General features: G+C 40.7%; 1 protein-coding gene across 1 annotated transcript in view; it reads right to left on the bottom strand.

Annotated features, from left to right (window-relative positions):
- The window catches only part of LOC125226430, a 142,071-nt gene that overhangs the window by 24,516 nt on the left and 89,577 nt on the right, over positions 1-27,978 (bottom strand). Inside the window, exons 13-24 of the mRNA XM_048130413.1 lie at positions 27,572-27,745; positions 25,641-25,765; positions 24,939-25,289; positions 23,584-23,760; positions 22,002-22,110; positions 14,340-14,485; positions 12,527-12,740; positions 11,208-11,346; positions 10,664-10,851; positions 6,028-6,315; positions 5,109-5,249; positions 4,000-4,117 (exon numbers count right to left, since the gene is read on the bottom strand). Of these exons, the coding sequence (XP_047986370.1) occupies positions 4,000-4,117; positions 5,109-5,249; positions 6,028-6,315; positions 10,664-10,851; positions 11,208-11,346; positions 12,527-12,740; positions 14,340-14,485; positions 22,002-22,110; positions 23,584-23,760; positions 24,939-25,289; positions 25,641-25,765; positions 27,572-27,745 (2,170 nt within the window). The remainder of the gene's footprint in view (positions 1-3,999; positions 4,118-5,108; positions 5,250-6,027; positions 6,316-10,663; positions 10,852-11,207; positions 11,347-12,526; positions 12,741-14,339; positions 14,486-22,001; positions 22,111-23,583; positions 23,761-24,938; positions 25,290-25,640; positions 25,766-27,571; positions 27,746-27,978) is intronic.

The raw sequence follows: 27,978 nt of genomic DNA, 5'->3' as shown, positions 1-27,978 counted from the left end.
ATCAGGCCTAAATTAACTGTGTGTACATGTACAAGTGGATAACGACAGTAAAAGTAACAGACGATGTAGTTCGAACTTAAAAATAAACCATGTATGCAGTCACTTTATTAGTAAAACGAAATGATATTATAAACTAAATTACTGTGTTTCAACTGAATAAATGTTATTAAATAATTCGAATCACATGAGAGATTCGCAAACAACCATTAGATGTAGAACACACCTTAAAATGTAAGTCATAAAGTCGTAAATTAACCCTATAATTTTAAAACAATATTAAAAATCATTGTAGGTAATATTTTGTGCCAACGTACTTTTTGTTCATTTAATGTTGATTATTACATTTCTACTTGATTACCATCTACTTATTATAGCTATTATGCATAAACCTACATGCGCGTTACATCATATTTGTTATTATGAATGCTGTCGTTATCTCGACATATCTTATATGCCTAAACCTGCCTGCCGTCTGTTTACAAATATTTCACCGATTAATAAACAATATATATGTTTTTGTACTGTATTATTTTCTTACAATGCCTCCGCTGCTATGAACCATATCAATGCCTATTTACTGCTACTATTGAAAGCCATACACAATGAATACATATGCATGAACTTGTGCCATGTTTTTATATTCAAAATAAATATTGTATTTGGTATCTTCAATGACTGACAAGCTATTCAACGGCTATTATCAGAATGTACGGGGATTACGAACTAAATCTCATAGTTTTTTTTCACAAACTTCCTTGGCCGATTACGATTTTATCTGTATTACTGAATCCTGGCTGACCTCGAATTTTTATGACAGAGAATTTGTTGACGAAAGGTACGTAGTATACAGGTGTGAGGTGTCGGAGGCGGACAGCGGCGCCGCGCGCGGCGGCGGCGCGCTGGTGGCGGCGCGCCGCGAGCTGCAGCCGCTGCGCCGCGACTGGCCCTGCCCCTCCCCCGCGCACGCTGAGTGTGTTGGGTGTCGCTTCCCATTTCTAATGATTGCAATCATTCTCAGCGTAGGTACTTAAATATAGCATGTGTATACATTCCGCACGGACCTAACCATAAAGATGCTGTCGAAATATTTTTTGAGATAACTTCTCGACTTACTCTCGAATATTCCAATGATATATTTCTCATTACCGGGGATTTTAATATTTCCCATGCAGAATGGTCCGATCTAGGCCTCGGTGTACTGTCTTTAACTCGTTCCAGTAATGTTTTGATTCAATGTATACATGATTTTATGGCTTTGAGCAATTTAAATCAATTTAACAATATTGTTAATATAAATAATCGTGTCCTTGACTTAATTTTCAGTAACGAGCTCTGCACAGTCACTAGATGTAAAACTCCTTTAACGCCAGAGGATATGCACCATCCGGCATTATATTTGAATTTGAAAGTTAATTATACTATACCCATTAAACCTGCCAAAACTCTAACATATAAATTTCATTCTGCAAATTATGATGAAATGAACAATGACCTATCAAATATAAATTGGGACACTTTTTTCGTTAATTTAAATCTGGAAGGTTGCATAACCAAATTTTATAGCTTATTATACTCCTTAATAGATAAACATGTACCCTGCCGTTATTCCAGAAACTCATGTATAAATTATCCCATATGGCATAGTAGGTCTTTAAGAAAGATATTGAAAGAAAAAAGGAAATATCATAAGTTATGGAAATCTTATGGTAACCCGTTAGATTACGAAAGTTTTAAAATATTAAGAAAAAGAGCTGAAAAAATTGAAAAAGAGTGTTACAAAAATTATATAGATAGTTCCGAGGATAGAATAAATACACATGTAAAATATTTTTGGAAATTTATTAAGTCGTCAATGTCCAACAAAGGTATACCACAAACAATGAATTACAGAGGTATTTCAGCATCAGACGGGGAAAGTATTTGCAATATGTTCAGTGACCACTTTCAGTCAGTGTTTGAAAAGGCTACTTACCCACCTTTAGACATTGACCGCCTGGAACCACCGCCGAATCCAGTTTTAAGCTTCAGTACAATCATGTTGACAAATGAAATAGTTCTTAAATGTCTAAAATCCGTTGATATAAATAAGGGCGCAGGACCTGATCGTATACATCCTTTACTAATTAGTAACTGTGCTGACACTTTGGTGGTTCCAGTGACCAAAATATTTCAGCAGTCTTTTAAGGAGGGAAGGTTCCACAAATTTGGAAAACGGCGTGGATTACACCCATACCTAAGGGTCCTATAAGTCAGGATATAGAAAAATATAGGCCTATCTCTAAGTTGTGCCAGTTTGGTAAAATCTTAGAGAAAATAGTTACCGATCAATTATCATACGCTGTACGACGCCATATCAATTCGGGTCAGCACGGGTTCTACAGGGGTCGAAGTGTGGAGAGCAATCTTTTGTCCTTCAGTGAAGTCATACGAGATGCAATGGATAATAAGTACCAAGTAGACGCAGTTTACACAGACTTCGCTAAAGCGTTCGACAAAATATCTTACAGTACACTTTTGTTGAAACTTTGGAACCTTGGCATTCATGGTGACCTATTTAGATGGGTAAAATCGTATATAGAAAATAGGTCCCAAAGTGTTGTGCTCGAGGGTTTTTCATCAGTTTTTAAAATAACCACTTCAGGTGTCCCCCAAGGGTCCCATTTGGGCCCCTTGTTGTTTATTTTATATATAAATGATATCACAGACTGTCTGAGAAATTCTAAAGCACTTTTATACGCCGATGATACTAAAATATTTAGAGTCATTAAAACTGACGCCGATTGTGTTCTATTGCAGGATGATTTAACTAGATTTGAAACATATTGTGTGGATAATAATTTATTTTTAAATAGTGACAAATGTTCAGTTATTAGTTTCACCAGGAAAAGGGATCCCATCGTTTTCAATTACCGTCTGTGTGGCAATACTCTTACAAGACAGTATAATATACGTGACCTAGGGGTAATAATGGATGCAAAACTAACGTTTAATCCCCATATAGATCATATATTAAGTAAGGCGTACAAACAATTGGGCTTTGTTCTTCGCGTGGCAAAACCTTTTCGAAGACCACTTACGTATAAACTGCTTTATAATAGTTACGTTCGTAGTAGACTAGAATTTGCTTCTGTGGTTTGGAATCCTTTATTTAATGTCCATAAGACCCGCATTGAAAGAGTGCAGAAAAAGTTCATCAAAGCACTGGAATTTCGAGTCGGTCGTAGCTATGTTAATTATTCTTCCTCGGTTAAACATCATAACATCCAACCACTTTCACTTAGACGGTCTTGTACAGATATGGTATTTTTATATAAATTGATAAATAACGTTGTAGATGCTCCCGCATTATTACATAAAATAGGTTTTCGTGTCCCCAGACGAAATGAACGTACTTGTCGCAGTAAGGCATTATTTAGCATTCCTAACAGTAGAACAAAATATGCACAGCATTCATATATAGGGCGCGCATGTAAGCAGTATAACGAAACTTGTATGGACGCAGATTTGTTTGGCAGTTCACTAGGACTCTTTAAAAGTACTGTATATTCTCTATTAAAATAAAAATAATTAGTACCTATATTATAAGTATTCAGACTGTACTTCCATTTTGAATTAATTTCTCTTACACTTTTTAATGTATTTAACTACACTGCCTATCATATAGTAGGTAATAAATATACTTTAATACTCTTATTGTAACTCGATTTTTGTAAATTGGAGAACTATAGGTCTATAATTAATAAAATTTTGGCAATATAGCTAAGTTTACATATGTATATTGTATGACTGTTTGTTCTTTAATAAATAAAAAAATAAAAAAAAAAAATATTTTCCCTTTAGCCGATAACAGCGGTCATAGATTAGAGCGAGATAAATAAACCCATCCGATTCTTACTTATCGCTTCATCATAAACAATTAGAGGACAATATTGCAAAACATGTAAAGTATAATATAGTTATCAACGCAAGGAAAATGGTGATGTAAAGTGTAGGACTCACCCTGCTTGTTGTTGTAGGCGGGCTGGTGCAGTAGCGTCGCTAACCCGTGCAGCACGGCGCCCTGCTTGGCCACCTCCAGCGTGACCGTCGGGCCCGTGCGCACCAGGTACTCGGCCGCCTGCGAACATTCATATCATTCAACATGGTTTCACTGTGGCGCGAGCCAGGTGAAAGGGAATGGCAGGTATCAGAACACAGACAGACAAAGTAACACCGTAAGGGTTCCTTTTGTAACATTTTGGTAGGGAACCTTAAAAATTTCAATTTAGTCATCGCCTGCTGATTCATGCTTTGTCATAATAGCTTCTGAACGACTATTATGAACAAAGAAATGATCGTCGGCTATAGCTTAGCGTCGTACAGTATAGTAAAGAATACTATCGTCCAGTATGGCCACTCCCGCTCCCCACTGAAAGTGTCGCCCACCCCCTCTCGATTCCCTCACAGTTAGAGCCTGTCAAAAATGCGAACAGTCGACCTGTCATATTTCCCTGATACAAGCATAATACGCGTTCACCTACACGAGCTTAGATTGTGTGATAGGAACGCGCCTCTTTCATATATTTGATCGCCAGTGTCCGAGGTGTCGTATTATAGTCTGTATCTTTAGGTATTTAAATAAATATAAACAAAATCTACCCTCAAAAGGCTCCTTAAACCAGTTGAGGGTAGACGAAAAGATTACACTACCAAATTAGGACGAAACCGCTTGGTTTAAATTGTATTAGGTCGGTTAACTAATAAAGGTTGTAACTACACGAAAATGTACAAATTATTTGTGTAGGCTTTGTAAAATACCTATGTGTGAGGCCAGAGTAGACGCTCGGTCGGCGGGGTGTGCAGTGGAACGGGCTAGCCTCTGTGCATGCTATTAGCGTGGATTCAGGCCCCTTAGCCGAATGGCATTTCTACGACGCGAAACGAAAACGAAACGCCGCGAAAGTTAGCCATAGAGCTAGATATTACAAGCGTTTCGTTTCGTAAGCGTTTGTGCATTCGGCTACGCACGCAGGACTCTAGTATAAGCTTCAATTGTTTTGACATGCACGCCGCACGCCCAATACGAGCGTTCACTCGGGCCCTACACTAACAGCACATAGGCACGGTACCTTCTCCTGCGTGATGCCGACGAGCGACTGTCCGTCCACGGAGAGCAGCTGGTCGCCGGCCGCCAGGCGCGCGTCCGCCGCCGCCGCGCCGCCCGGCACCACGGACTTGATGTAGATGCCCAGCTTGCTCTGCCCCGCGCCCTTCCATAACAAACACGTTTCCTTAATATACACAATACGGAACTTGACTGTAGTTAAAAAAAAATACCACGCACGAAATAAAGCATCAGATAATCAAAAGAAAAACGTGGACAGAAGTTATTTTTTAATCCAATTTCTATTTTATAAGTCAGGTTGAAATATATAAAGTAACTGAGTTGACCGTGACGTCACTCGATTCGATTTCATATAAATTCCATATTAGCAAGTCGTTCAAATTCGTTTTGACAGTTCTTAAAAACAAGCTGATTTGACTAGGATGCAAGTAGCCTATACAAACTGTTTAGCGAGTTACGGTACGTCTCGGTAGGGATACGGTATGTCTCGTACAGTACACAATCCACACGCATATTCTGCACTGTAGGTACTCTGTTTTTATTATGATTAGAAAAGTCATGCGATTTTTAAGAAAAAATTCTTACATTTGTCTCCTATTTAACCATAACATTAACAACTTACTTCCGAGTCATCTTATTTATATTTTCTAGAGTTGACTGAAATATTTGATGAAACTTAGGTGATATCGACCGTTATTACTCGTACGGGTGGTGGATCCCACAGCCCAGACTTATTCGAACAGGGAATTTGCATTTGCGGCAATCATGTTAAGTCCCATTTCATTAGAGTTATTGTTCAACCGTATGATATGCACAGCCCGGTCAGGCGGACGTTTACCCATAGTCCCATATATCCCGTCATATACACCGGCCACACGCCTCTGGCATATACTCGGTGAAGACGGCTGCTATTGATAGCTCACCTTAGCAGCAACGATGCTGAGCCCCATTCCATTGGAGTTCTTGTTGAGCTGTATGATGTGCACGGCGGGATCGGGCGGGCGCCTGGTGATAGCGCCGTAGCCGGCCATGTACACGGTCCACACGCCGCGCGCGTGCGGCTGGTGCGCGAGGCGGCACAGCGCGCCGCGCTGCAGCGGCGCCACGAACTCCGCCAGCCCGGGCGGCACGCCGCGCACCACCTCCGCGCTGAACCCGTCGCCCGGGATCAGCAGCCCCACGCCCAGCCACGAGCTCTCTTCTAGTGTTATCTGGAAATTGCTTTACTATTAAAACGTGTCGTGGTATATAAGTAAAAATCTGTGTAATAAAAGTGGAAATAAACATGCAGTCCATGGGCCAGTGAAGAAGTCGGTATAATTTGGGGGTACTAAGTTTCCTTTTTACAGCAGTTAGGTAGGCCTATAAGGATGTTAAAAAACCATGATTGCCATCTCAAAATGGTAGCTAAACAAAATGGCCGCCAATCCAAGATGGCGGATATTGAGTTTTAAAAAATCGACCACAACTCCAGAAGTATTGGTCCGATTTCATTTTTATTTTTTTTAAACGAAAGCTCTTTTTGTGTACTCAAATATTTGTTATATTCATTGTTTCGATAAATTCAACCATTAGTTAGTAATTAACGAAAAATATAAAAAAAATATCTTTTTTTCTAAGACTTTTTGTCAAAAATCATGTTTCTACAAAATACCTTGCATATTCTAATAAATATTTAAATGCAGAAAAATAGTGCTATTAATTACCTTTAATTTAATTTACAGACTTAATTTACAAAAACACATTAGAGGCTTAATTTTAATTCTGTCTTCGTTGAAATTCACCGTTGTGCATACAGTACTAAAAGCTTCAGGTCGAAGTTGTAGATTACTAATATGCTGTTTTTAGTATATTTCTGAAATTGTACTTACAATTAAGAAAAGAACTGAACATGTTAGTATCCGAAATCCATTAGCTTTAAGAATATACTTAATAAAATATGTCATAGGTAAAGTACAGTTTTAGATATTTGATTATTTGTATAAAATTTCTTTAGTGATACAGCGCCAACCAACCGAGATAATACAAAATAAATAAACTAGACATAGTTGAGGTCCTATCTCATCACATTAACCTTTTGACCACCATGGGCGGATATGGCCGTCGCTGGAAATGCTTCCTAAGGACGCCAACCATGGCCATCAGTTTTGCCAATTACATTGGGGACCCATGCGGGCCTTCTTAACACCTAATTTTGCTCAAATAATCGCGATCCACGTCTGTCTGGTATCCGGGGCACGACGTATTCTTTTTCACTATTTGGCGTTTAAAAGGTTAAGCCTAACCCTGATCCGTGTTCGAGAAAACTTATATTTAGTTAAAATAATCCTTGCATACAAAAGGTGAAGAACACACCCCAAAAGAAAAATAGTCTTGAGAAATTCACTATAATGCATTAATAAGGCAAATCTATGGAGTATCCGACTACTAAACAACGTGATATAGGTACCTACCGAATAAACCTTAATTTACGCACAGAAATATATTACTTATTACCGTTAATGTAGATTGTAGAGCCAATATCACCAATATCAAGCCTTCAAGACAATCACAGGTAACAGATTAATTTTCTCCTAATTTTTCGAACTTTTATAGCAGGCATTCCACCTTCAATCACGACTTACGTGCCCTGGCCCGGCCCAAGCCCATTTTAGAGTAGCAATACGATCTCTATAATTCTGACCCGTCGCCGCATCAGCATCATCTCGTTTCGCTTCCATCGTAGAAAGACATACCGAACGTGTTGTGCTCTATACCTCTATGCAACTTTTAGCCTCTTCATTTAGTACATTGTTACTGTCCACGTCTCGCAAGCTTATGTCACGGTGGGAAGTACCCAGTTACACACTGATCAAACATGTTGGTCTCCAGTGACTGGTATCCTTGCCCTTAATACGTCCTTTAGCGTACAAAAGGCATCCAAGTCCTCCGTGTGATCTCCGCCGGCAGCGAGGCCGACCCAAGTCTCTGTATTGTGTTATGGTTCGCCACAACTCGACGTTTTGTGCCTATTTTGCGTGATGTGGGGGATTTAGCTAATCCTGCCAGCTTATCTCCTCGAGAAATCCTATTAGACCTTTAATGTTGAGTAGGAGAACATTGGAGAGGTCTCTCGGGGATCCGAGATGTTTCTTCCTGTATGGAGCCACTCTGCTCACTCCATCACCAGGTGAGAGGCACCCTCGTTACAGGGGAATGTTCATAGCATCTGTTATGAAAATATGTTTGTTAAGTAGTCTACGATCTGTTCTGACATTGGTTACTATTCTCAGGCGGACTTTCCCTAGTTGAAGGAGCGTCTTTGTGAGTTTTCCATTGATGCTAGGCTTGGCTTGTTTGACTGCAGCATTTGATCTGGTTTTGCCAGTGTGCTGTGTGTAGTTTCATATTGAGCATACCTTGCTGAAGGACATCGGGAGAATCGGCAGTCGACCCCAGCTGCCTGGCCAGCTCGTAGGCCGCATCATCACCTCGACATCCACTGTGTCCTTTGGTCCATTGAAGGATGATTTTGTTATTATGACTTACCTCCGTTAGTCGTTTATGGCATTCCTTAACCCAACCTTTATTTGTTGTTCCGGATAACGTATCTTCTGTTACTTGTTATAAAGGCTGAAATATGGAGCTTTGGATAAGTCTGTCCTTGCCGTAACTTTCAATTTGTACATACCTCTATATGTTTAACTACTTTAACCCTACACTCACCGACGGCATACAGTTCCTCCAGCACCTGACGGGGAACATGTGCTTCTTTGAAGATGACGATGTTATCCGCATATCGAAGATAATTGAGGCATACATTTATACATCTATCATCCCTATTGAGGCTTTTATAAATGCCTACCTGTTTAAAAAGTTGGCCAGATTGCATAACCCCGGAGTTACTCTCTACTAATTGAGATTCGTCGATACGGGTGCTAACTTTTCTTCTGATTCAATAGCAGGTTGCATAGAAACATTCACATTTTGGTACACCTTTTATGAAAATTCAACTCACGTGAGTAGGTAATTAAAACGTCTGTTATTAACGTCTTCTAACGTTTTTCGTTCGGTAATGACGAACAATACATGTTAATAATATTTGGCTCTACTTTAAGCGGTGATATTTGTCTCAAAGTTTGTCCATCCGGTATTTAACGGCTTCGTTGTTTAGTAATCGGTAAAATATAGGTAAGAAATATCTATTAATTCTGTACTAAAGAACATTTCTAAAGTTTGCCCGAATTCTGGAGGTGCTCTTCACTAACCCGCTCGTGCGTAGGTTTTTTTTTTCAAATCTGAGAGTCCTTGAATGCGGAACGATTTTCAATCCGGAATACGATCTAACCCTTATACGCAAGATGATGACGGAGTATTCCGTCTCCCAGGCACAATCGCAACAGAATTGCATTGCGAATTCGCGAATATATGAGCGTAATTAGGCATTACGGAGTCCCAATTTTATTTCATTTGGCGTCCGTATCGTTGGCGTCCTTGGCAAGAATTTCCGGTGACCACCGTGGCCGTCCGTGGCGGTCAAAAGGTTAATGGTTCTACAGTCTCGACACATGTTAGTCATATACCTAGTACAATTAAATACTTAATTTTCATCATTGAGGTGTGTTGCACATATGGTATCTAAACAAATTTTATCCTAGTACTATCGAATATCTACAAACTCATGGATACTATCATGTTCTATTAACATAAACTATTATTCTAATTGTACAATTGCTAAAATAAACTAAAAACAGCATATTTGTACTCTACAACATCTTTTAGTACTATATGCACCCCAACTGCACACATCTTTTAGTACTGTATGCACAACGGTGAATTTCAACGAAGGCAGTTTTAAATTTAAGCCTCTATGTGTTTTTGTAAATTAAATATGTATCTTTTATACATCAAATTAAAGGTGATTAATGGCACTATTTTTCTGCATTTAAATATTTATTAGAATATGCAAGGTATTTTGTAGAAACATGATTTTTGACAGAAAGTTTTAGAAAAAAAGATATTTTTTTTATATTTTTCGTTAATTACTAACTAATGGTTGAATTTAGCGAAACAATGAATATGACAAGTATTTAAGTACAGAAAAAGAGCTTTCGTTTAAAAAAAATAAAAATGAAATCGGACCAATACTTCTGGAGTTATGGTCGATTTTTTAAAACTCAATATCCGCCATCTTGGATTGGCGGCCATTTTGTTTAGCTACCATTTTGAGATGGCAATCATGGTTTTTTAACATCCTTATAGGCCTACCTAACTGCTGTAAAAAGGAAACTTAGTACCCCCAAATTATACCGTTTGGCAAAATTAGACCAGCTGGCCCATGGACTAATGAAATTGACCTAGCTCGAGCGGAAATGTGTAAATCCGGATAAAGACCGATCGAACCTAACTATTTGACACACTATTTATAAGAAAAGTTTCAAACGATTCGCTAAACGGTCGTAAAATACGGATGCCCGTACGAAAAATCAAAAGACCTGATTACGGTCGAAGCGAACAAAATGATGAAAAACATGATCACTAATGTAATCGATTAGTTCTTATTCTAATGTAAAGTTTTACCTCGCGTCCGTCAGCGCGGCACAGCTCATCGGCGAGCGCGCGCGCGTGGTGCGCGGCGGCGTCCACGACGTCGGGCGGCGCGAGCGGCGTCAGCAACGCGCGCACTTGCACCGAGTTCAGCTTGAAGCACGCCGCTAGCGCCGCGCGCACTTCTTCCGCCGTTCGGTACGTGCCGCTGATTAGGCGTGCTGGAATTGGACAAAAAAGTCACATGCGCAAAATTAAGGCCCAATTATTGAAAAGCTCATATCACTACCGGTATTCAGGCAGGTTGCAGTTTTACGAACGTTTTTTATTTTAATTAAAATGTATAACAACACAACTGATTCGAGCGCGCTTGCACATGTGTCTTTGACCGATTTGGCAATCAACATGCAGATAGTCTCGCGTACCTATTACACAATTAACGATCGTAACGTATGATATTATGTCATTCGAGAATACTGAACTCTTCTTAGCCGTCACTATTGAGTTATCATTAGACTTCGGACGGACAGGGTGAGCTATTTGCTTTATAATATGACATGTCCTCGTGGGTACTGACCGGCTTGGTGCGTGCGCGCGAGATGGCAGTCGGCCGGCAGCTCGAGCCCCTGGCGCTCGGCCCACGCGGCCAGCAGCGCCAGCCGCGCCGCCAGCGCCGAGCCCCAGCGCGCCGACACCGTGCCCGGCTCCGTCACCAGCTGCAAATATGAACAATGTTAAACAAACATTTAACAAGCAGATACGTCTGTGAACGATCTACAATTTAAAAGGCAGGTATAGAATGCAACGTGTTCAACGCTCTTAAGCAGTTATAGAAACGGCGCATATTTACCTTTTGTCAAAAGCCAGAGCCAGGCCCACATAAGGTTAGGTACGTCGCGAGGCAAACGTCCAATGTAGACCTGATTGGCCCAAGGTAGATTGCTCGGCCGATATAAACGCACGCACTACTAGTTTGCCACGGCCGAGTCACGTCTACATAGCACGTTTGCAACCCGTACACATTACCTAGCGACGTGCTTCTCTCTGTGTGGACCCAGCTTACCTTTGTAAGTAGTACGTAAGCATACTCGTGAACGGGTGCCGTAAGCATACGTGTGAAGACCGGTCTGTTTAAGCTTACTGGGGCTGTTATAACTTAGTAACTTTAATTCTAATTTTTATTAAATTAGGACACTTTGTTCGGTTGTCGTTTGTTTCCTTTCTTTTAGTGAATATTTTAAATATATGATTTTGACTCATGGAGACCATATACATCTCTAAGGAGAATTAGATTAAGTAGATATACATTTTATTTTTAGTTGTGACATTTAGAGTCATTTGCACCTCTAAAGTAATTTTAGACTTTTTTTTTTGTATTTGTACTTTTTATATTAAAATTTAGTGTAGTTCTTGGTTGTAATTCGACATTTAGAGACCTTCTACATCTCTAATTAATTGTATAGAGTTAACTTTAGTTAGAACTTAGAATTAGTATATAATAGTATCAATTGTAATTTCAACTCAATTTTAAATATTTTTTTAAATACCTATGTACATGTGACGTGTAAAAGTGCCCCTGTGGCCTATTTGCTGAATAAATTATTTTTTTGATTTTGATTTTTTTGAGCACTTCCTATAAAATTGTGTACCTTGCCTAATATCGGACAGAATAAATAATAATTATTAAAATTTCAAATTTATCGAAGCTGTTGTTTCTCTAATGACATCCTTACATGGCGACCCTGCCTTTTAAGGCAGCAGCCTCGTGTTCGCGAGTGCAAGGTTGTAATTAATTAAATAAAGATTAAACAATTTGTGGACTAAACTGGCAGCTCTAATGCCATCCGTACACATCTGTTACTACACCAGCCCACGGTGACGTCACTACACGCTCACCTTGTTGAAGCAGACCGCGTTGATGTAGTGGAACAGATGGGAGAACAGCTGGATGGTGAGCGCGGCGTTGACGCGGCAGCGGCGCAGCAGCACCATGGCGGCGGCGAGCGCCTGCAGCGTCGGCGCCGTGGCCTCGGTGGCGTCCGTCAGCGCGGGGTTCGTCAGCGTACCCAACGCTCGGGAGAGCTCCTCTTGGAAGCATGACACTAGGTTGCTGGAAACAAAGATCAGATATCAACATTTAGAAAAATAAATAATAATCTTATTTTGCATGACATTTTTCCTATTTTTCATGAAATTTCATAATGAAACTTTAACTTAGTGGGCCCAGAGTAGGGTTATATGGACTCTTGCTACACTTAATTGTTTTATCTAATTCCGGAGCTTATCCAAAAATGTATTTGTTTTCCTTAAAAAATACGACTACATTTCCTGAACAACTCGTGTACGAGTATAATTATTGTACTTGACGGTTATATTTATACAACACGTAACAGCTGGCGTTAGTCATCTCTCACGCGTGTTATCAAATTTTACTAACAATTGGAAATAAAGTAAATTATCGCCAAGTTCTGGTAACATATGTAGATCACCGGTTAACCCCAAGTTAATTTATACCATTCAAGTTAAGGGCAGACGGGCATCGATCGCGGCTGGACCGCCGTAAAGTTCAATTTAACGAGCGTAAACCTGCCCCTGCCATAAAACAGCTGAGGTCAACGCTTGCCCGTCCAATTACGTTTCAGAGTGATATATTAAACCTCTCTTAAAATGTGCTGTTCCTTGCCTAAAGGGCCCTTGCTTTGCTTTGCTTGTCAATGCTGTATCGGTAATAAGGTAGATTTTTTTTTATTGTAGACTGATCAGCGATTGACCCTAGTCACACCTGATGCAAAGTGAAGACAGAGTCTAAGATGGAGCTCGCCGATTCAGTAATAGCCTATTCACTCTTGCTTTAAAGAGACCGAGGTCGTATTTATCTGGGAACTAATTTAGATGAAAGCGCTTAAAACACTAGGACCTTTTAAATTGAAAAGCCACAGATAGTTAGGGCCAGTTGTCTCTATCGCAGTTAAGAAACACGTCGACGTCGCGCACCTGAAGTCTATGGAAATACTCATACAAAAAATTGAGCGAACGCTAAATTCGGTAACAAACGGTTTGGTACAGTCAGCCAAAAAAGTGGTTTACCACTTTCCGACTTTATTGCTTAAAAAATGGAGTCTAAAAGTGGTAAACCACTTTCTTGGCTGACCGTACAGCCGAGACCGACCCTTAGTCTCCTGATTGTAGTGAATAACACGGGTAGATTATAGTATTAATGGTAAAAACTATTAAGATTAGTATGAAATATTATTTAAGTAACTAACTTTTTCAGAACTAAGTAGGTATGTTTACTTTGAAAACATTTTCAGTGTTGATATGATTAATTTACAGATATTGAAGTCACGCGAGCATTTTTAGTGAAGCTCGGAGACTTCAAAACTTGCTAACAATACAAGTTCTACTGTCAATACCTTCTCATTATTTGAGAACCCAACCCTCAAATAGTAAAGTCTGTTAGACAATACAAAAAAACATATTTCACTACATAGTAGAAAAAGGCGCAAAATTTTCGATGGGGAGTCAACTCCTGTGGTGATGCAAGTTTAGGCGCGAAGGTTGATAATAGGCATAACCTCGAAATTAAAGCATACCAACTACCAACCTCTAGTTCTGGACAGAGGTTGTAGTTGTAGTACCTTCGTTTAAGAAAATATTTTCATACAGAACACTTTCGCAGCCTAGTCTGTGCACCTCGACAATAACTTACCTAAAGGCGTTCTGCACGGTGGCGGGCAGTAATTCCTGTGCTTGCGTGGAGAAGGAGGATATGTGCCGATCGCACTTGAGAAAGTGCAGTAGTTCGCTCGCGTTCGCCATCCAGAACGCTTGCGCGGCTGAGTCTGTACATCGTTCCTGTGTGAAGAAAGATTCCATATAAATAAATGTACCTACACAGTGCAACGTCAAATAAAAAATATAAACTTATATTACGTCAGTAAGTCAGCAATAATATTCTCTTGCCACTTTTGTAAAGCAACTTTCACGCAGGGCAGGTCACTTTTTAGGGTTCCGTAGTCAACTAGGAACCCTTATAGTTTCGCCATGTCTGTCTGTCCGTCCGTCCGTCCGTCCGCGGATAATCTCAGTAACCGTTAGCACTAGAATGCTGAAATTTGGTACCAATATGTATATCAATCACGCCAACAAAGTGCAAAAATAAAAAATGGAAAAAAATGTTTTATTAGGGTACCCCCCCTACATGTAAAGTGGGGGCTGATATTTTTTTTTTCATTCCAACCCCAATGTGTGATATATTGTTGGATAGGTATTTAAAAATAAATAAGGGTTTACTAAGATCGTTTTTTGATAATATTAATATTTTCGGAAATAATCGCTCCTAAAGTAAAAAAAAGTGCGTCCCCCCCCCTCTAACTTTTGAACCATATGTTTAAAAAATATGAAAAAAATCACAAAAGTAGATCTTTATAAAGACTTTCTAGGAAAATTATTTTGAACTTGATAGGTTCAGTAGTTTTTGAGAAAAATACGGAAAACTACGGAACCCTACACTGAGCGTGGCCCGACACGCTCTTGGCCGGTTTTTTCTGTAGCTGGCTCCGGGAATAACTGGTCAAAACATTGTTCTTAAACCAACTAGCATGAGTAGTTTTCTGACCCTTTAGCACAACTTGCCTTGTAGCGCGCGAGTCCATACATCGCGCCTTCAAGTATGGACAAGGCAAGTTGTCCTAGAGGGGCTGTTAAAACTCAACTTTTTTAACCCAAAAACTTTATTAAAAGAAACAGCGAGACAAAGGATTGCTTTAACACTAAACTTCAAATCTGATTTTTTCATCCACCCGCAATTGACTTTTATAAAAAAAATAACAAAAACGGGTAGCTGAGTAAATATTGCCAGTTGAATGAATTTGACCAGATTTGTAGGCTTTTTCATTAAACATGCCGCGGCCCAAGGACCATATGGGTCCTTAAGTGGAAAATACAAACATCTACAATTAAAGATAGTGATGATTTACACAAAGAAAACTATAAACTAACACTTAAAAACTAAGGCTCTGAAGCAGCTAGTGGCAGAGGGCACAGTTTAGTAACTGGTCTCTTGAATACACGATCCTTGAATTGCAAGGAAACTACACGAGTCACGCCGTCTGCTCCTGGGTGCTTCGCCACAATTCGTCCCAAAAGCCATTTACCAGGAGGAAAGCGATCATCTTTAACTAAGACAACCGCGCCAACATTTATGTCGGGGTGATTTTGGGACCATTTGTATCGATGTTGCAACATAGTAAGGTACTCAGATTGCCAGCGTCGCCACAGACTTTGTACCATACGTTGCACCTTTTGCCATCGGTTTAAATAGTCAGGTCGAGTGTCGACGAAACTTTCTTCAGGAATAGTAACCGGTGCCTCACCGATCAAGAAATGACCAGGAGTCAACGGGAGTTCATCAACGGTAGAACTAATCAACGTGAGAGGTCGAGAGTTGACACAAGCCTCGACCTGTGTAGCTAGAGTACTAAACTCCTCAAAGGTTAGGCAAGATTCGCCTACGACGCGCTTTAAATGTCCTTTTACGGACTTAACTCCTGCCTCCCACAATCCTCCGAAGTGGGGGGCGCCAGGGGGATAAAATGCCAAGTTGTGCTGTCGTTAGCTAGCAGCTGGGAGATTTCTTCAACAACATTTGATCGACTGTTCTTGAACGCGAGGTCTAATTCTTTGGACGCGCCTACAAAATTAGTCCCACAATCACTCCATATCTCTTTACAGTGCCCGCGTCGAGCAGTAAACCGTTTGAAGGCTGCTAAGAACGCAGCACTTGACAGCGAACTGACAAGCTCAAGGTGAATGGCCTTTGTAACCATACACAAGAACACACTTATGTAAGCTTTACAAGTTTTGGTACATCTACCAGAGTACAGTTTCAGCGTAAACGGACCACAAAAGTCTACGCCGCTGGTCAAGAACGGACGTGAAGGATTAACTCTGCACTGTGGTAGATTGCCCATCAAAGGCGTCAAAGTTTGTGCAGTTTGAGTAAAACATGGTTTACATAATCTAATCACCTTTTTTACCAAGTTTTTCGCTCTTAAAATCCAATATTTTTGGTGAACAAGATTTAATGTTAGCGAGTTTCTACCATGTAGTGTTCTCACATGAGCATCAATTACAATTAATTTTGCTAAGTTACATTTGTGATGTAATATTATAGGTGACTTCATGTCGAGTGGTATTTGAGCATTTACAAGTCGGCCACCGACTCTAAGAATTTTATCATTGTCTACTATTGGATTTAAAGAGTGAATGTGACTATTTTTTGGGATAGGTTTGCTCTGTAATAGCAAGCCTATTTCTCTTTCAAAGTAAACAGATTGTGACATTCTAATACAAGTTTTCAGCGCATTTTTAATTTCGCTAGAAGTGAGGTAAGTCAATGATGTGTTATTATTCTTTTTAAGAACTTTATCTTTACATGGCCGAAGAAATCGAAAGCAATAGGCCGTCACACGTATGAGTCTAAGTAAACTTGAGTATCGATTGAGATACGTGGTACATTCATCATGTTCAGAGGTGCATAAATAACTAACTTTTGCTTTCGGTTTAGCTTCGAGTGTGGTTTCAGGTATAGTGAAGTTAGGGTAACAAATCTCAACAGACTCTCGAAGAAAGGCTGGACCTTCCCACCATAGCTGTGACTGCATCAGTTCGTCCGGACTGATACCGCGTGAGGCGCAATCAGCGGGGTTATCCGCAGACTTGACATGATGCCATTGACTACTATTTGTAACATTCAAGATTTCGGTAGTGCGGTTACCGATGAATGGCTTCCAAGTGTTTGGAGTTTTACGCAACCAAGCCAAAACTATCGTGGAATCTGTCCAAGCAAACACAGAATTGTCATCAACATTTAGACTTGACTTTACATTTGGTATCAATTTTGAGAGTAGGACAGCCCCACAGAGTTCAAGACGCGGCAATGAGACCTGTTTCACAGGAGAGACCTTCGTTTTGGCAGCGACTAGGCTTACTTTAATCTCATTGTTCGTGATGACTCTGATGTAAATAACCGCAGCGTAGGCGGCGCAAGAGGCGTCACAAAAACCGTGCAACTCAATTTTGACATTCTTCGTGATCCCTAACCAACGTGGAAGCTGAATGGCTTGCATGTGTTCAAAGTTAGTCAGGTAAGTCTGCCATTCAGTTTTCAGGTTTTCAGGAAGTTCAGAGTCCCAGTCCAGGCCGGCCAGCCACAACTTCTGCATAAATATTTTTAACACAATCACGCAAGGTGCTAGCCAACCCAGAGGGTCAAATGTCTTTGCTATCGCAGATAGCACACATCGTTTTGTAACAACGTCGTTGTTATGAGGTAAGTTAACTACAAGTTCGAATATATCACTTTGTGGTCTCCAGGCTATGCCTAGAGCTTTAACCGAATCATCCATTTTAATATTCACTGAACTTTGTAATGCTTTTTGTGAATCGGGAATTTCACTTAACACTTTTTCACTATTAGACGACCACTTGTGAAGAAGAAAACCGCCACGTTTAAATAGTTCAGTTAAACGACTTTGAAGCCGTTGAGTGTCTTCTTCTGTAGCTGAACCCGTCATCAAGTCGTCCATATAAAGATCGGTTTTTAGAAGTTCAGCTTCTGGAAACTCTTCACGTTCATCCTCTGCAAGTTGATGGAGAGTTCTTATGGCAAGATATGGAGCACATGAACTGCCATATGTGACGGTAAGCAACCGATATTCTCGAATCGGCTCTTCTGATGACTCGCGCCACAAGATTCTCTGGTAATCGGTGTCTTGTTTGGATATAAGTATCTGTCGGTACATTTGTTGTATATCAGCTACTAAACAGTACTTGTGTTGTCTCCACCGAGTAACTAAATCACGGATGTCTTGTTGCAGTGGTGGGCCGATGAGAAGCTCGTCGTTAAGTGAGTTTCCATCGACAGGTTTAGCACTTCCGTCGAAAACTACACGCAGCTTCGTAGTGAGACTCGAGTCTCGTATAACAGCGCAATGTGGTAAGTAATAAGCTCTCTTGTTCTTCTCTGCTTCAGGGACGACCTCCATGTGACCGAGTGACTCATATTGTCTCATGAACTTGCTGTATTCTTCGTGAAACTCGGGTCTGCGCTTAAACTTGTTTTCCATCTGATGTAAGCGCTTCAATGCAAGTGGCTTGGAATTACCCAAATTTGGAGCGTCTTCGTCCTTGAAGGGGAGTCGAACCTCGTATCGACCGTCAGTGTTTCGAGTGTGAGTTTTCTTAAAATGCTCTTCGCACTGTATCTCAGGTTGTGACAGAGGCTTCACGTTTGGTGCATATTCATCAATCTCCCAAAACTGACGCAGCAACTGATCCACTTCGACTTGTGTGTGCATCACAACTACGTTGTGTGACTGATGACCGGACTGAGCAACGTCACCGCTTACCAGCCAGCCCAATCGTGAGTTCAAAGCGACCAGAGACTCGTTGTGTTTTATTACTCCGTTGAGAATATATGTGCGTTGAGTTGTATATGTGCATATACAACTGCACCTAAGAGCACGTCGATAGATCCTGGCTTGTGAAAGTGTGGATCCGCAAGATCTGAAATCTCAGAAGAAGGCCAGGTATCCGATGGGAGCTCTCGTGCTGGTAATCTCGAATTTATTCGTCTAAGGACGTACGCCTTAGCTGTGATTATGTGTGATGGATCTCTAACTGCATGGAAGTTCAACTTAACTTGTGACTTGGTTGTCGTAGGTACAGGTGATATACCAGTGATTCTGCCGTTGACTGAAGTACGCTCGAGATTCAGTAGTTGAGCTACCGCTTCAGTAACGAAGTTAGACTGCGAGCACGGATCAATCAGTGCTCTCAAGATGATTGTGTCGCCGTTCCTCGCCTTAACTGCAATGCGCGCAGTCGCCAAAATAACTTCTTCGCTGTCGCTGTCAACCTCAGCCTTGTAAACTACGGTTGATGTGGTTTGGCTAGTTTCAGGTGTGGTGGGGGTAGTTGCATCGCTTTCAGGCACTGCTGTGGTCTTGTTAGGGTTTGTGAAGTGCAACAGAGTGTGGTGTCGTCGACTACATTTTTTACAGGTGGTGCTCTGCCTACACGCATTAACAGAGTGACCCTTAACAAGGCAATTAAAACAAATGCCATTCTTCTTAATAAAATCCTGACGTTGAGGAACATCTAAGGCGGCAAATTCCTTACAGTGGCAAATATAATGGTTTTGTGAGCAATAAGTGCATTCGCTGTTTACTTCTGTGACAAATGACTTCATAGTTGTGGGTTTTTGAGTTGTCGTATTTTTAACTAAGTCTTTTTTCTGCGGTTGGTCTTTTTTGTGAGTGACGTTTACCATCTCCATAGAACGAAAACGATTTTCTAAAAATACACAGAGAGTGGTAAATGTGGGTATGTCTTGAGAGGATCCAAGTGACTGTTCCCATTGCTTGTGTGTCTCTAAGTCCAACTTGGATACAACTAAATGTACGATAATTGCGTCCCAGGTGGAAGTGTTTACGTCGAGATTGTCGAGAGAATTCAAACATTCCTTCGTAGTATCTAAAATCTCCTTTAAGCTTTTAAAACATTCTGTGTTCATCTTCTTTTGATTTAAAAGGCGGCTAATTATTGTAGTAACAATCATACGTTTGTTATTGTATCTACTCTCCAGTGTGCTCCAAGCCTTATCGTAATTAGCCTCCGTGAGTGCAAAATGTTTTAGAAGTTGTTCCGCCTCTCCCGATAAACTTGTTTTTAAATAATGATGTTTTTCAATCGTACTTAAATGCACGTTATTATGCACGAGAGATTTAAACAAATCTTTAAAACTTGTCCAGTCGTTATAATTACCGGCGAACTTAGGTATCGATAAAGGAGGTAATTTAGTTCTAATAGGCGTGGTCTCGATATCATTCATTGATAAAAAACTCTGCATACTATTATTTGTTTGTGGTTGACCTTGACCTTTCGAAGACTCCAACAAATAATCCTTTAATGATCCCTTAAATTCTAGGTAAATATCTTCAGTAGTCTCGTACAGACTTTCCGCATTAAATTGTAATTGCTCCAGTTCAGTTTCTGTAACTGTAGTTTTAATTATCTGATGTTGATCTTGATATTTAGACCAATAACTCTCTAATGTTTCTAAACGTGTTTGTAAATAGCCATGTGTATATCTTGATTTCGACGTCTTTTTAGTATTAGTTTGTAACTTCGAAATGCGTTCCGATAACGTTTTTAGTGATGCACAAAGTTGAGCCATTGTTTACGTTTATAACAATAATTCACAACAAATAAGTTCAAAGTCCACTTTCCCGTACTATATCGAGATCAATTTAGGTAAAGTTAGATCACTTGTTATCTTTATCTGGCTACAAAGTCTATAAATATGCAGGTTAAAATGACATAAGTTTTTAACCACAAATGTCCACGTAAATGTATTTGTATTAGTCCAAAACACTTCGTAATTATTATTACGACTTATTATTGTCCACGTATTAGCAGTTCAAAATAAACTAAACACTGTTTAAATGTCCAAATTAGTGAAATAGTTCATAAAGGGTTTTAACCTCACTGGTGCACGAAATCAATGTTATAATTTACAGTCTAATCTTACCAACTCGCAGTAATAAACACTTAGCCTTTTATACACTATTGTTCTTAGCACTTATTACACTTTCACAATCCAGTTCTAGAAGGACCAAACATGTTAAAACTCAACTTTTTTAACCCAAAAACTTTATTAAAAGAAACAGCGAGACAAAGGATTGCTTTAACACTAAACTTCAAATCTGATTTTTTCATCCACCCTCAATTGACTTTTATAAAAAAAATAACAAAAACGGGTAGCTGAGTAAATATTGCCAGTTGAATGAATTTGACCAGATTTGTAGGCTTTTTCATTAAACAGGGGCTGTACGTGTACTGGCATCTTGCGCGACTACAAGTATGTATTCTCTCGCGCGAGGACGCCATTCAATCTACCCGGTAAAGTATCGAATCAACATTTGCAATAGAGACAATGAGACAGAGATATCGGATGTCGGAAGGATTTCAAAGGAAAAAATCCAAGATGGCGCCTGTAATGTATGGGATCGGTCCGACATCCGATATCGAATCGGATAATGTGAAAACGCGCTTATTTGGCATATGATATTACAAATTGACCGATTTTCTTTTTATTTAATAACTAGCTTTTGCCCGCGGCTTTGCAGAGTCAAAAAGTAGCCTATGTCACTCTCCATCCCTTCAACTATCTCCACTTAAAAAATCACGACAGTTCGTCGCTCCGTTTTGCCGTGAAGGACGGACAAGACACACACACTTTCTCATTTATAATATTAAGTATGTGTATAATGTTGTTGGGCCACATTGGTTGAATGGCGGCAGGTACCTGTACAGTGGCGTGTATGAGCGTGGCGACGTGGTGCAGGAAGGCGGTGAGCTTGTGCGCGCGCTCGGTGGGCGTCAGCTCGGGCCGGTAGTGCGTCGACGCGCGGTATCTGCAATATCCATCATGCTGTTATATTAGCCGAGTGTTCATTACCGTGGCGTGGACTAAACTTACACAGGGCCCGTTGCATCAGGGCGTTTTACAAATTAAATCCCGAATATCGAATTTCATCAGATTTGGACGTGATTGCCCAAACACAAATTTTTCCATACAAAATTCGAGTTTCCAATACGTCACGCTCGTAGTAAGTTCATACTAAAATCGTGACGTAAAAGGAAAAAAAAAATAGGACACATTTTTTTATCGTCTTCGATTCTGAGAAGAATGAGCCCAAACACGTCCAGATCTGGTGAAATTCGATATTCGGAATTTAATTTGGAAAACGCCCATCAACTACAGCTAACAGACACATTAACGTCACGCAGCAGAAGTCTATGTAAGTTCCCATACAAAAAAATTGCGCTTATAGTTTAATACCGTTAGACGGGTGTACTGTGAGATCTTGAGAGCCTACCGCGGATGCGGATATTCGCAAATGCGGGATAAGGTCAATACGGGTAAGTGTGCCATAGTTGTCACAGGTGTTTTTGCTACTTCTTATTTTCGGTACTTGCTACTCACGATTGGTGGTAAACGTATGCACTCTCAATAAACATAAAAAAAAATAAAAAATAAAATATTGCCAAAAAAATCTACAATCTAAAGTGCGTGCGTGCGTGCGTGCGTGCGTGCGTGTGTGTGTGTGTGTACATAAGAGTATGACTGTGCATGTGTTATGTGTATGCTGTATACATATATAGTAAGTAATATTCATAGTAGTCATGGATATATGTCTGTGCAAACACCGATCGTTTTTACACAGGCCAAATGTGAAGGCCAGACACACTTATCCGTATCGACATTAATTTTTCTTTTACCCTAATTAAAAGTAAATAGTGACACAGAAAGTTGCGCGCAATTTGTGAGCTTTGATGTTCGTGCTAGATGTAGACTGAGACAGATAGCGTCGATTAAATTAAGAGAGTAACCCCCATATTCATCAACGTAGTCTAAAGTTATCAAGCCGATAAAGTTCGTTTGTCCCTTTCCGACGTGTTGGTGTCATAGAAAAGGACAAACGAACTTTATCGGCTTGATAACTTTAGAGTACGTTTATGAATAAGGGGGTAAATCTCCGACGTTATGCTTTTGGCGCGAACGACTACCGTTGCAGCGAAGTACAATATTCCGATTAGGAATCGATTTAACACATTGAGTGTCCTTTGTTTGGATATGCTTTTTGTTGCCGCATCGTAGGCGCTTATTGGCTACGTTCGTAGCTCGTAGCAGGACAAGCCGAATGGCATTTCTGCGACGCGAAACGAAAACGAAACTCTGCAGCTCTGTCGCGCCAATGTGCACGAGCGATAGAGATAGATATCTACGAGCGTTTCGTTTCGTGAGCGTTTGTGCCATTCGGGCTACGTACCCTGAAGTAGTTAAGAATATCGCATCAAGCACAATGACATAAGGTATATCCGACCTGGCGCAGAGGTAGAGCGTGTAGACGGGCGCCAGCTTGAAGGCGGGCGCGTGCGGGTCGAGGCGCGTGATGACGGCGGCGAGGAACTGCGCCTGCCCCGCCTCCGGGAACTCCAGCACGGCCGGCAGGATGGCCTCCTGCCCGGGCCGCGCCGCGCTGCCCACCGTCGCACTCATCCTGTGTACCCAACAACATATCATTGTCCTGTGAAAAGCCCTCTATGTTGATAGAGATGACCGTCAATGCTGGCTCTGAGGAGTGCCGTTGATCGCATGTATAATTTGGTGGAACCATCGAGACGCGACAGCCAGGGCTGTTAATGCTGCTGCCTACAGGGCATCTACTGTATAAGAAAGGAACCTCGACACGATAAGAAGAAAAACATATCATTCATGTTCCTTACACTGACCTACACTTCGACGACCGGTCTGGCCTAGCGTGTAGTGACCTTGCCTGCTAAGCCGCGGTCCCGGGCTCGAATCCCGCTAGGGACATTTGTGTAATGAGCACAGATATTTGTACCTAAATCCCATGATTTGACGATGTTTCCTAAGTATATAAGTATTTGTATATTATGTAATATCGTTGTCTGAGTACCCACAACAAGCCTTCTTGAGCTTATCGTGGGACTCAGTTATTATTATATCAACTATCTCTGATTTGCTCAATGTTTGACTGGTAGTGAATGCCTTAAGAAGTCAGCCAGTTTACACTTTTTATTGTATTTATGCAAAAAATAAATATATCGTTGTAAGAAAAACTTCGGTTTAATTCTCTTATTCTGAAACTATTTCTAGAAAATTATTATTTAACACCTACTCAGATTTCTTAGTACCTATTACATGAGATCTATTTACGAAGACAAGCTCAGAAAGTAATTTATATACTTCATATGAATTAAGGTAATAATATATATTACCTAATAACGAATCTGTATTCATTATATTTCAGTATTCCTAAATTTAGTAGATACTTCATAAGATATTATAGTCGACGATTAACATATAATAGCCGGTGACTACAAATTATGTAACAAATTTCGGTATTTATGGATATGGATTAAATACGAGTGAGAGAAAAATCCCAACAGCTGCAATCTTTTAACAGCTTATTCCCTGAGCGCTCGTTCCAATCGGGTTCAATTGAATGGCCAATTAAAATTAGTCCCGCGATCCTCATCCGTACACAAACTTCGTAAAATCGACATTTCAAATGATTTGACTACAAAATACAAATGTCTTTTTAGGGAAAAGGTTTAGTACATTTTTATTTCAGCTACAGTTATAATGTAAGGTTACGACCGATAATAATATTAATTCACAAAAGTTAACGCATGATTAGAAAATGTGGGGTACCTGTTATCGTGCCCAGAGCCTCCACTTTTCGCACTACAAATGCTTTTAGTCTCGACGTTCCCATCCAGATCGAAAGTGGTCTCGTAGTTGTCCTTATACTGGGAGTTGTTGGTCCTGCTCTGCGAGTCCTGGTCGTATATGGAGGGCGTGTGGTCGTCGCGCAGGTAATCCTCCTTGGAGTCGTTGAGGTGGGAGACGACGGAGTCGTTGTCGAGCTTGAGCGTGTTGTTGTTGTAGGGCGTGAGCGTGTCGTTGGCGTCGCGGTACGGCGAGTAGCGGTCGGGGCTCATGGGGCGGTAGTCGTCCGCGGCGTCCGCGGACGTCGGCGACGTCACGCGCGCTTCTGGCGACCTAGCGCCACAACGTACACAAGCCATGTGGTGAGCGGGTGAAACAGACATGCAAACATAGTCGAGTAACAAAATAACGTCGGATGAAGACGATAGTGAGATAGTGTTAGGAAAATAGTGAAAGCGTCATGGTGGGGTAAAAAATAAAAACGTTTCACTAATTTCTTAAATGATTAATAAAAAAAACATGTAAAGTAGTCAAAAACGGGTAGATTAAACAAAACAGTAATGTACAAAGTGCAAGAATGATTATAGAAATCTAGTTGATTGAAGTAATTGATTGCGAACAAACAACATAACTAGGACAACACTAACACGACAGGTATAAGATGTGTGGTGTGAGAGAGCTCACCTGTCGTATATGGAGCCGGAGCCGAAGTGCTGCGACTGCGACAGGTTGCGGTTGAGCAGGTTCTCCTGGTTCGGGTCCACGAATCGGAACGTCGACACTCGTCCGAATTTCAGTAGACACCCGTGCTGTTAATACGTACAATCAAATTAGTAAAAGAATAATAAATTTTATAAGAATTAAAACAAGTTACTGTGGATGTGGATAATGTTGCGTGTGTGAATCTTTTCGATATGCTCTGGTATTTTAGCATTTGCATTTTTAATTATAACGGGCCAATAAAGTCGATGTTTTTCGGAGATTTCCATTAGTTCGTTTTCCTTGGCATCTTCCGATTAGTCTCAATTTAACATATTATTGCATTGTCACGAAATTGATTTGCATTACACGAGACTTCAAACATACATATGCAGCTAAAATATATACATATATAATATAATATGTGCAAAAGTCAAGAAAAGCCTTTACTGTCAACAAATATATATACACTTGATAATAATTACACCCAATTTTGTGAGCCTGATTTACACAATACAAGTAGTCACCTTGTTTCACTGATTAGTGCTTTAATTTTCCATTAATAACTAAGTGTGTTCCCATTGCAGTAATAGTTTACCTGAAAACCCACAATCATTTACGGCGGAGCACAATATTGCCACCGCAAGCCTTTGTACATAATTAATTGCGTGGAAGTCAGAGCTTCAATTTAATGCATAACATTTGAATAGTATGGCGCGTGGCGGTATGATATTGTTATTTTCAATGTGTCCCGGAAAATGAGGCAAATGGAATATCAGAGCGCAATGGCCGGGAGGCAGGAGTCAATAAATAGATGACGTTTCGAGCGCGCCCGCAGGCGACCGAAATGACACGACAATCGTTATGTGCACACTAAAAAATAATGGAATAGCCCAATTTTATGTGGCGAACGTTACGTGGAAGGAATACTTTCTAGGACACGACTGCAAAGGTGAAATAGGAATTGAAATTTAAATACGCAGGGAATATATTTAGCACAAAAGCGCTTTTTGCTCGGTGTTTATTGAAATCATTTGGTGCTGGTTTTTGTAAGAGGGATCGGATCTATGGCCCATTTCTCAAAGCTGAAAGTTACAAGTTCCAGCGGAAGTCTCTTTCCAACGTGTCATATTAGACAGTGACTACCACTCGTAAATTGTAACTTGTAGCTTCGAGAAATGGGCCACTAATCTGACAGAACACTGCGTGGAATAACAAACACCCCTCCTCGTTTAAATTGTTAACTGAGATGTTGCTTGTTTGAATAGAACCATGTTTATGCTACTTGAGAATAGGACCTTAAATCTTTTGTTGCTCCAAGTTTGGTTCGAAACAATGTCCTTGTATACAATAGGTAAACATACAAATTTGTTTCTATACCAAGTTATAGAACGATTGTCAAATTTACAAGCACGTGCGGCTACAGATATTTGCTTACCGATGTTATTGCTAGATCAGTCAACCTACAGCGAGTCTCATTATCAATTGAGTATTGGGTAGGTACATACCGTATAGGTACCCTACTGTTTATTTTGTTTTTAATCCGTTTCGTCCATCTCTCGCTTTTCCTTCGCTAAACCTTAATTTCTCTGTAGGCTTTCGGTTACCATCTCCACACAAAATACTTCATACGGTAGGCGGATCAACGCCCTTCAAGATGAGCTCCGTGTGTTCGCAGACTCCATTTGAACACTAGGTTACCTACAGCGTCAGGGAGCAGCACACCATGCAGCGGCGTCATTACGTAACCGCCACTACGCAGTAGTATCGCTCAAGGACCCTACTCAAGCGCCGAGCCACCGCAGACTCCTTTACCTGCAACGGTAGCAAGTGCCGCCGGCGTGACTATGTAGCCGCCCGCCGCCACCACGCAGTGCCGCGGCTGGATGGCGGCCGTACAGCTGGCCACTAGTTACCTGCAGCGGCAGCGAGTGCGGCGCGACGGCGCGGCGGCCGTTGACGTACACGTGCGCGTCGGCGTGCAGCGGCGTGACGATGTAGCCGCCCGCCTCGCCCGACGCCACCACGCAGTGCCGCGGCTGGATCGACGGCCCGTACAGCTGGAGCGCCGTGCCGTTGCCCGACCCCACCTGACAAGGTTATAAGAACAATGTTGTATTAAATAATCACAAATTATCAACAGGTAAGTTTTGAGCGATAGTAGGTAATACGCATAAAATGCCGATACAATAAAATTATACGCACGTCAACGTAACTTCGTCAACTTAATATAACTTTTAGTTTAACAGTCGCTAGTACACCGCGTGACGTCTTTGACTTAAAATTAGACGTTTTCACGTAAAAGGTGCCACTGATATGTCTT

The sequence above is a fragment of the Leguminivora glycinivorella genome, chromosome 5 (genome assembly GCF_023078275.1).
Source record: "Leguminivora glycinivorella isolate SPB_JAAS2020 chromosome 5, LegGlyc_1.1, whole genome shotgun sequence".
NCBI lineage: Eukaryota > Metazoa > Arthropoda > Insecta > Lepidoptera > Tortricidae > Leguminivora > Leguminivora glycinivorella.
Note: the sequence above shows the minus strand (reverse complement) of the source record. Positions and strands in the feature narration are given on the sequence as shown.